This window comes from Haplochromis burtoni, unplaced genomic scaffold (genome assembly GCF_018398535.1).
Source record: "Haplochromis burtoni strain Fernald_Lab_line unplaced genomic scaffold, NCSU_Asbu1 Contig_450, whole genome shotgun sequence".
Taxonomy (NCBI): domain Eukaryota; kingdom Metazoa; phylum Chordata; class Actinopteri; order Cichliformes; family Cichlidae; genus Haplochromis; species Haplochromis burtoni.
This window is the reverse complement of record NW_024582811.1, coordinates 369646-380422: the sequence shown is the minus strand read 5'-3', so window position 1 is coordinate 380422 and position 10777 is coordinate 369646. Positions and strand designations below refer to the sequence as shown.

General features: G+C 44.3%; 1 protein-coding gene across 1 annotated transcript; it reads left to right on the top strand.

Annotated features, from left to right (window-relative positions):
* Positions 1-1700: 1700 nt before the first annotated feature.
* Positions 1701-5132, top strand: LOC106633764. Its single transcript, XM_042213537.1, has 7 exons — positions 1701-1909; positions 2506-2585; positions 2710-2733; positions 2964-3226; positions 4234-4348; positions 4427-4548; positions 4640-5132. Exons 1-5 carry the CDS (start codon positions 1844-1846, stop codon positions 4335-4337), a joined length of 537 nt encoding a protein of 178 aa, XP_042069471.1. The 5' UTR covers positions 1701-1843; the 3' UTR covers positions 4338-4348; positions 4427-4548; positions 4640-5132.
* The last annotated feature ends 5645 nt before the right edge of the window (positions 5133-10777 follow it).

Here is a 10777-nt window from a genome sequence, read left to right as displayed (position 1 = left end):
TTTGCACTGCTGCTGATGGATGAAATCCTGCAGCAAATTGTGGCCATGCTAAAACCTTGAATGGGAAACACTTAGTGGCTTATGTAGGGATGCTCATTTTTGATGGTGTTTACAGGGCAAAACTCTTCTTCTTTAACAGGTAAAATCCAAAAACTATAATATTTGATATTTATATTTCAGGCTGAAGTAGTTTTAAAAGACCATTGGTCATTGGTTTTCAAGATGGCAGCTTGTAGTGAGGTTGTACTAGGGAGTGCTAGTACACCAGTTCACTGATTCTACACCCATAACTTTAGAAATGCAATTTATTACAAGTTACTACAGTGACATTATCTGTAAGCCTGGGATGAGCATTAGCAGCTACTTTTTGGGACAGTCTGACAACATGCCGTGAAGGAAAGTTGTAATACCCAACACTGTGGGGGACCCCAACTTGCAGAGCGGAGAGGCAAATGAGGGAACTAGCATGGGAACTGATGCAGAGTTGAATATTGGAACACATCCATTAGTTTGTGAGGTGATTCAGGAAGTAACTGTGAAGTCATTGAAGATAAACTCAAGCCGGGTCTCCCTGCTATTTACAAGCACAAGGGAAACAACTGGAGGACCATGACACGCACATAAAGGAAGCGGACGCCCGGATCTTGGCTATGGCGGATGTCACGACGGTGACCCTGGGCAAGCTCCAATCATTGAAGAAGTGGGTAGAGGAACTAGCACAGCATGCTGATGACTTGGAAAATACAGGGTGGCCATTTATATGGATACACCGTAATAACATGGGAATGGTTGGTGATATTAAAGTCCTGTTTGTGGCACATTAGTATATGTGAGGGGGCAAACTCCTCAAGATGGGTGGTGACCATGGTGGCCATTTAGAAGTCGGCCATCTTGGATACAACTTTGTTCAATAGGAAGAGGGCATGTGACACATCAAACTTATTGGTAATGTCACAAGAAAAACAATGGTGTGCTTGGTTTCAACGTAACTTTATTCTTTCATGAGTTATTTACAAGTTTCTGACCACTTATAAAATGTGTTCAATGTGCTGCCCATTGTGTTGGATTGTCAATGCAACCCTCTTCTCCCACTCTTCACACACTGATAGCAACACCGCAGGAGAAATGCCAGCACAGGCATCCAGTATCCGTAGTTTCAGGTGCTGCACATCTCGTATCTTCACACCATAGACAATTGCCTTCAGATGACCCCAAAGATAAAAGTCTAAGGGGGTCAGATCGGGAGACCTTGGGGGCCATTCAACTGGCCCACGACGACCAATCCACTTGCCAGGAAACTGTTCATCTACATCATCATGTAGCAATTTCAAATATCCAGTGGCCTTGAGGTTTCCATTGATGAAGAATGGACCCACTATCGTTGTTCCCCATATACCACACCAAACCATCACTTTTGTTGTTCCAACAGTCTTGGAGGGATCCATCCAATGTGGGTTAGTGTCAGACCAATAGCGGTGGTTTTGTTTGTTAACTTCACCATTCACATAAAAGTTTGCCTCATCACTGAACAAAATCTTCTGCGTGAACTGAGGGTCCTGTTCCAATTTTTGTTTTGCCCATTCTGCAAATTCTGTGGCCGATCTGGGTCATCCTCGTTGAGATGCTGCAGTAGCTGGAGTTTGTAAGGGTGCCATTTGTGAGTAGCTAATATCCGCCGAAGGGATGTTCGACTAATGCCACTCTCCAGTGACATGCGGCGAGTGCTACGCTGTGGGCTCTTGCTGAATGAAGCTAGGACAGCCACTGATGTTTCTTCATTAGTGACAGTTTTCTTGCTTCCAGATTTTGACAAATCCAACACTGGTAGAATGTGGACCTTGTCATGATGATCATGGAAGTGGTGGCGTCCATCGCTGCTTTTGTCAGATTCTTGCCGCTTGCCAACAGGGTACGATTTCATAAACACGTGCAACTTTTTTATGTTTTACAGAAGGCTGCAAGGCTTGTCATGGTGTCTGCTGTTCTTTTCATATTGAGAAACATTTTAAATGAGTCTGAAGGAGACTTTGTGTTTTTTTAACACGAGTTGAGCAAGTTTAAATATTCCATGTACAGATCCCTGCGGCAGGCAATCTGAATTACACATGCCTTTGCAAACACTGGTGAAGAAGGACTGCCTGAAATGCACCAAGTTCTCAACCAAGTAGTAATCTTATGACCTGTTCAGCCTTTTGTCCTGGCCCATCGAGCAGGGGAGATCCCTGCAGTTTGAGGCAGCGCTAAGTTATTCTTTTAGTGTTTCTTGCTCAGTGGTTTTATTGTTCAATCAAAAACTTTGCAAAAGTATAGAAATATGTTTGCACTTATTTCCCATTTGCAAGTTTAAAACCCCAAGATTTTTTTTCTTTGCCTTGTACTATCGTACAGGGCAGTAAAGAAACTCGCCAGGACAAATTCTTTATCGCCCTGTACAATACAAATCGTGCCTGTAGCACACCCATTGAGTACCACTGTGTTGCTCAAATATCCTTTCTGTTCTCTCAGATATGCATTGAGATGGCCGAACCTGGTGGATTAACACAGGTGATGGAGAGCAAAGTCACCAAGGACTATTTATCTGCTTGGTAAGTGTGTCCCACGATCAGAAGTGAGAAAAAGAGGAAATTTATTTTACACTGTGTTTGTTCATTTTCTTTAAAGTGTCTTCATGTCTGTCTGACCTTGTGCTTCTTTCTCTCCTCTTCATAGCAGTAAAGCTGGACGTATTGAGTCGTGAGTATCTTTCTTTTTCAGCTTTAGTGGCAGAGTCAAATATACCATACGCTCCTCAAGGTCGTCTGTAGTAAACAGTTCCCAAAGATGCAAAAAGAGAAGAATGTGATTTAGATATAAGCAACTCTAGATTAGGAATTTGAAATGGAATTTCTTATTTCACATGAACATTTTGTGCCAACAAACCTCTTTTCGTGGTAACCTACTGGCATCTTTGCTTTTAAATTCAGTTTGAAGAGCCTGAAACAGCGTCTGCAAGACTCTGGTGACAACAAAGTTAACCTCAAAATGAAAACCAAGAAGACCGCAGAATCGACTGATGCAGTGAGCAAAGGTGACTGCCAGGCGGAGAGCCAGAGGACCGAGGAGGAAGCAGGGACCCAGCCCGATGCTGCAGCCGCCCCTGCTGGACAGCAGCCAGAGCCCAAGTGTCCTGATGACGAGACACAGGAGGGAGAGGAGAATGATGGATGGAGCATGGCCGACATTAAAGGTACAAAGAGCTGCTTTAAATCAGCAAAATACACCGCGCTGACAGCCAAAACACAGTAAAGTGAATATAAAAAGACAAGTTGTGATATTTTGTGGCTCTGATCTCATATTTGTGCTCCTCACTGTGCTACAGACATTCAGCCTGGTGGTAGTAATATATTTTACATATGTGGTGTTTAAGAAATGCTCCGTTGGTGCGATGACTATGTCCCACACCATCACCAGCCTGAGATTTTGATACAAGGCAGGATGGATCCAAGATTTCTGACCCTACCATCCTAATGTCACAGCAGAAACTGAGCTTCAACAGACCAGGCAGTGTTTTTATTTTACAGCGTTGCTGAGCCTGTGTGAATTGTACCCTCAGTTTTGCGTTCTTAGCTTAGAGAAGTCGAACCCAGTGTGGTCTTCTGCTGCTGTAGCTCATCTGCTTCAGTGTTGGATGTGCTGTGCGTTCAGAGATACTCTTGTGCATTGTAATAAGTGGTTGTTTGGCTTGCTCTGGCCTTCCGGTCAGCGTGAAGCAGTTATTTCATTCTCCTCTAAACTCAAAAATGCATTTCCTCCAGGGAACTGCCACTCACTGGATATTTTCTGTTTCAGACGGTTTTATGTAAACCCTAGAGATGCTTCTGTGGGAAAATCCCAGCAGATCAGCAGTTTTTGAAATGCTAAGATCAGCAAACATGCCACGTTTAAGTGACTTAAATTATTTTTCTTCTTCATTCTGATGCTCAGTTTGAATTTCAGCAGGTCACCTGACCATGTCTACATACCTAAATCACTGAGTTGCTGCCATGTGATTGGCTGATTAGAGAGTCGCATTAATGAGCAGTCAAACAGGTGTACCTAATAAAGTGGCCGATGAAGGTTTCAGCTTTTCAAGTAAATCGAAATCATTTGTTCAATTATTATTGAGTTATAATTGAATGTTTCAATATTTTATAAACCCAGTGGCTCCTGTAGCAGATTCGTTGATGATTAACGTGTCGCTCTTTTCATTTTCAGTTGTGGCTAAACGCAGGAGGGAGCTTGTCGGACTGAGGCAAAGCATCTCGCTCTCAGTCTCCGTGTGTTGTAGCAGATTTCAGACTGCCTCAGTTCAACCCTAACAGCCCCATCGGTCAGACACACACACACACTCTAAATTCAAATTTGTTGTTAATACTTGTCTAATCTTCCTGTTTCTGCTTCTCTGCAGGTCAGGAGTTTGTGGTCCCTAAATCAGGATTTTTCTGTAACATCTGCTCTGTTTTCTGCCTGAATGAGAAGACCGCCAAGGAACTCCACTGCTGCAGCCAGAAACACTACGACAACCTGCAGGTACGCACGCACATACATATACACGATTCAGCACACAAAATCACACTGTTGGCCTAACGATGTTTGTTTTCTCGCTTTTCTGTTTTTTTAGAAATATTATGAGGAACGTCGACAAAGAGCTACAAAAGCTTTGTCTCACACGTCTCCAGGCTCCGTTTCTGACTGATGGACCTGATCTACTGTATTTTTAACACATAACTGTGCAGAGTGTGTATATATGTATATGTGTGTATGTGTGTCCTGGATGACTGTGGATATGTTTGCGGTTTTGTGATTTGTTTCTTATTTCCTGTTTTACTTTGAAAGTTCATGTCTTATGTCAGTGTGTTCAGTTTTACCTCTCCCCTGTCTCGTTAGCCTGATTTCTCCCAGCTGTGTCTCCCTCCCTCCCGCCCATTCCCTAATTACTCCCCTGTGTATTTAAGCCCTGTGTTTTCCTGGGCTCCCTGTCGCGTCGTACCGTCAACCTGCTGTGTGTTTGTAATGTCCAGTCCTCCAGCACCTCGCTTTACAGTCTTGTTTTCCTTTTGTAAGTTTTATTTTGTCAATCATTCTTCCAGCAATAAAGCTGCGTTTTCAGTTTATTCCCGTCTCCAAGACTCCTGCATTTTTGCGTCCACCGCTTCTGCTCGCCTGCCACACAGCCAACCATGACAATAGCAGAATCTAGTATAACATGGAAACACCTACCTGAAACACAGACTTTATGTATTTTAAGTACTTGAGTAAATGTTCCCACTACTATCTGCACTCACTTCTGAAGATATTTAGACTAGTGAGAGAACTCTGAGCTCCTCTGCTTCATGTGAGATTCACTTTCCACTGTTTCCTTTCTTTCTTTTTTTAAATCCCTTTCCATTGCACTAATGTCTTGAAATACCAGGAAACCAAGCATCTGCCTCTGGAGACTTTTGACTCAAAAGGCAATAAAAACCAAAACAAATGTAAAAAAATGAATACAGGAAAAATTCCATTTTCACAAATGTCAAAACATTTTTTAATTAAAATTCCTCTTTTTTTCCTATTAAAAAGGTGTAAAAATGAGTCCAAGGCCATGATGCCATAGCAGAGGATGTACTTCCTGAGGGAGCTGAAGAAATTCAACCTGCCAACACGTGGTTCGTGCAGCATCCCACATTAGGATGTTTTATCTAATGATCTATGACCTCAGCGCATTCAAAATAACACTAAAGCCTATTAAGAGAGATATGAAGTTATTTAGAACTCACCGGAAAGCAAATGCCGCAAGCAATGCAACAACAAAAAAAAATTGGGGATGGCAGAGAAGTCGATATCCGCTCGTGTGAGCGCTGCAATCCAAGCCTGACGTCTTCGTTTAGTAATATCGGATACATGAGAGAACTCCCGTTGCCTCCAGGAGGGGAAAGGATGAAAAGAGAGGCGATTTTCCAGCTTCTTGCCTTCCCTATGGTGTGATTTAAGGTTGCAACCGACAGCACAGCTGGTAGGAAGCATAGCTGAGACTTGGCGGGAGGGGGCGTGGGCCGTGACATGACGCTCCTCCGCCCTATAGTAGACAGAGCGTGAGGGAGTTTAAGTTGGGTGATTAAAGTGGTTGGGTCCCATTTTGTTGTAGGCAAAAAACAAAACAAAACACACTTTTCTTTTCTGTTTTATTGAAAGCACTTTACAGAAAGTGTAATTGTTTGTAATGAAGAAAGAAGTAGGTAGGTTTCCATGTGTAATTAGTGTGTAAGAATATTGCAGAATCTGCTGTGCTGTGTACTTTGGAAAAACCATGAGAAGGGCTGGCTGGCTGGAGAAGAAATGATAAATGTCCTTTTTTTAAGCATTCTCTCGGCCGGCCGTTTGGCGTAATGTGTGGCAGAGCACTCTGGTACAGAGCGCCGCCAGTTCGAACCCCCACGATCTCGCTGCCACGGCCCTAGCTTGGGGGGCGGGGATGAACGCATTCGCGCTTTCCCTTTTGCTTTTTCCTGCTCCAGCCAAGTCCTCCGCCTGCTCTACATCTCTCCTTATTACCTTTATTACCTTCACTCATGCCTTTGCCTTTCACCACTTCAAAACTCAAGCCTCTTCAATATTACCTTCATACGCTCTTTGCTTTTCGCCTTCCTCACGCTGTGTACTCACTCTTGCTAAGTACATGTGAACAGATCTTGAAATAAAACAAAACAAAACATACTTTTCTTTTCTCTTTAATTCGAAACCACTTTACAGGAAGTACAATTGTTTACAATGAACTGTACATGCAACACAGCAGTTTTATGAATATTCAACAAGAGCAAGTTTCATTTGGCCCTGGTTTGACAACCACACTGGGGCACATATTCACCAAAACACAGCACACCTTGACAATCTTATCAAGCAGTGCTGTCTTCACCCTCACATGATATGAGTAATCGGATTGGCATTGTAGAAAAATGACACAAGCTGTCAAACACTCTATTTAAAAACTATTCAAATAAGATATTTCTGCTGATGAATACACTGAGCTGGGTTATAGTGCTGTAGCTTATGTTGAAATCTGCTGTGCTGTAGGGGAACAGGCTGTGTTGTCTTGTTGTGTGCATGTTTGAGTTGTGTTTCTTTTGAGATGGTATATTTTGTTTTCTTAACAGAAACAGACTGTGTCCAGGGTGAGAAGGGTCAGCTGTGATCGAGCTGTACGCCTCCAGTGTCCTGGAGGTGTACAGGTCCTGGAGAGATGGGAGTTTGCAGCCAATCACCTTCTCAGCAGAGCGCACAACGCGCTGCAGTCTCTGTTTGTCCCTTGTCATGATACGGCTGCGTGGCAGGCAGGATGAGGACCCAAAATGCAAACTCACGGACTCAGGGGATAAACTCAAAATCACAGCTTTAATGCTGGAAGGCAGATTACAAGAAATACAAAACTTAAACCGGGAACAATAACTAACACTCGCAGAGAGACACAGGGAAATCCACGCAGCATGAGGGAGAACGCGACGCCGAACAGAGGGAGACGCAGACAGAAATACACAGAGGGTTAACGAGGAAAGTGGGAACACACGGGGAACACAGGTGACACTGATAATCATAACGAGACAGGGCGGGGTGAACTGAACATGACATGTACAGGCGTGAGAGTCACAAAGTAAACAGGAAGTGCACAGAGGTTCAGACAGGAGGAGAGAGAGCACGGGGAAAACACAGACATAACGGGCTGGGGAAACATGAAACAACCACAAAGGGAGACGAGGGCTCATAAATACACAGAGGGCACACAGGGGGGAGAGAGAGCACGGGGAGAACTTAGACATAACGGGCAGGGGAAACATGGAATAAAACATAAGGAGAGACGAGGGCTCACAGATACACAGAGGGGCACACAGGGGGTAAAAGCCATGAAGGGAAAACACTTAGGGAACAACACAACAGGGCAACTCAGAAAACATGGCCTAAATAAGGAACAAAATACAAACATACAAGAAAACTAAGAACACTGGGCCAACATGGCCCAGGACCATGACAGTCCCTGATCAGTAGCGGTTTTTGATACGGGCGACACGGGCGGTTGCCCGGGGCGGCATCGTGGGCGATCAGGGCTATCGGCAAAAAAATAAAAAATAATTGCTCGTACTCATGCTGCCCCGACATCAGCCAGCGCATATTGGGAATGGTACAGGCACCGATCGGTTTTCTATCGCCCATTTGCTGGGAGTAAGGGCGCCCTCCGTTTGCGAGGTGCGCCTGCTGCTTGCGGCACAGGGAGGAGAGGGCGGGGCGGTCGGGGAGCAGCATCTAATAACCAACTCGCAAAATAAAACAAAATAAAAACAAACCAACAAACACGAAAACACCAGACATTATGATACAGACTTATAATTTGCACCGATGTTTTTTCGAAATTCTATACGCGAAAAGTGAGCGCGAGAGCCCTCGGTGCGCCTGCTCGCTGCTGAAGTCAAAGTAAACTTTATTGTCATCTCCGCTACATGCAGTCCAGTATATAGAGAGACGAGACGACGAGGCTCCAGTTACAGCAGTGCAAAAACAAACAATAAATAGAAGAAGAGTAAGAAAATAAATCTACAGGGTGGGCCATTTATATGGATACACCGTAATAACATGGGAATGGTTGGTGATATTAAAGTCCTGTTTGTGGCACATTAGTATATGTGAGGGGGCAAACTCCTCAAGATGGGTGGTGACCATGGTGGCCATTTAGAAGTCGGCCATCTTGGATACAACTTTTGTTTTTTCAATAGGAAGAGGGTCATGTGACACATCAAACTTATTGGTAATGTCACAAGAAAAACAATGGTGTGCTTGGTTTCAACGTAACTTTATTCTTTCATGAGTTATTTACAAGTTTCTGACCACTTATAAGATGTGTTCTGTCACGGCTGGGGGCAGTCGTGTGGTGTATTGAAAAAAGGATCCAAAATGCAGGTACTGGCTGGGGTGCGAGTGAGTGTTTATTTACAGCGGTGAGAAGGTGACAAAACAGGAAGAGCAGAGCGGGGAGTAAACAAACCTAAACTGGGAAAACTAAAGAACAAAACTTAAACCAGACACTCACGGGAGGAGGAGCAAAATGCACAAAGAGAGATGGCAGAGAGACGCAGAATGAATACCGGGTAACAGAATAATGCAGACTGACATGGAACTAAACAGACGACGCGACAGAGAGCACAGGAAAACACAGGGCTTAAATACACGGGGAGTAATCAGGGAATGGGCCACAGGAGGGAGACACAGCTGGGAGCAATTAGGCTAACGAGACAGGGGAGAGGTAAAACTGAACACACTGACATGAGACATGAACTTTCAGAATAAAACAGGAAACTAACAGACACAGAGAACCAGACAGGACACTGAACTTGACAGGCAGACTCATGAGCAGACACAATAACACCATGGACAGACAGAGGGAACACAGAGAAGTGGGAGCAGGCAGGCAAAGAACAGAAACCTAACAAATGGCAAAATCACAACAGAATACACACTCGGAATGAACAAAAGCATAAGGAAACACAAAACACTGAGTCCTCAGACTCAGGACCCCCCCCAAAAAAAAACAAACAGAAAACAACCCAACCAGGGCAGGCGGTGGGGCCATGACACAGGACCATGACATGTTCAATGTGCTGCCCATTGTGTTGGATTGTCAATGCAACCCTCTTCTCCCACTCTTCACACACTGATAGCAACACCGCAGGAGAAATGCCAGCACAGGCATCCAGTATCCGTAGTTTCAGGTGCTGCACATCTCGTATCTTCACACCATAGACAATTGCCTTCAGATGACCCCAAAGATAAAAGTCTAAGGGGGTCAGATCGGGAGACCTTGGGGGCCATTCAACTGGCCCACGACGACCAATCCACTTGCCAGGAAACTGTTCATCTACATCATCATGTAGCAATTTCAAATATCCAGTGGCCTTGAGGTTTCCATTGATGAAGAATGGACCCACTATCGTTGTCCCCATATACCACACCAAACCATCACTTTTGTTGTTCCAACAGTCTTGGAGGGATCCATCCAATGTGGGTTAGTGTCAGACCAATAGCGGTGGTTTTGTTTGTTAACTTCACCATTCACATAAAAGTTTGCCTCATCACTGAACAAAATCTTCTGCGTGAACTGAGGGTCCTGTTCCAGTTTTTGTTTTGCCCATTCTGCAAATTCTGTGGCCGATCTGGGTCATCCTCGTTGAGATGCTGCAGTAGCTGGAGTTTGTAAGGGTGCCATTTGTGAGTAGCTAATATCCGCCGAAGGGATGTTCGACTAATGCCACTCTCCAGTGACATGCGGCGAGTGCTACGCTGTGGGCTCTTGCTGAATGAAGCTAGGACAGCCACTGATGTTTCTTCATTAGTGACAGTTTTCTTGCGTCCACATTTTGGCAAATCCAACACTGAACCAGTTTCACGAAACTTAGCAAGCAGTTTGCTAACTGTAGCATGGGAGATGGGTGGTCTCGTAGGGTGTCTTGCATTGAAATCTGCTGCAATGACCCGGTTACTGCGTTCACCAGATATCAACACAATTTCGATCCGCTCCTCACTGTTAACCTCTTCGACATTCAATGGCTGTGAACAAAGAGAAACTTGTAAATAACTCATGAAAGGATAACCAAGCACACCATTGTTTTTCTTGTGACATTACCAATAAGTTCTGATGTGTCACATGGCCCTCTTCCTATTGAAAAAACAAAAGTTGTATCCAAGATGGCCGACTTCTAAATGGCCACCATGGTCACCACCCATCTTGAGGAGTTTG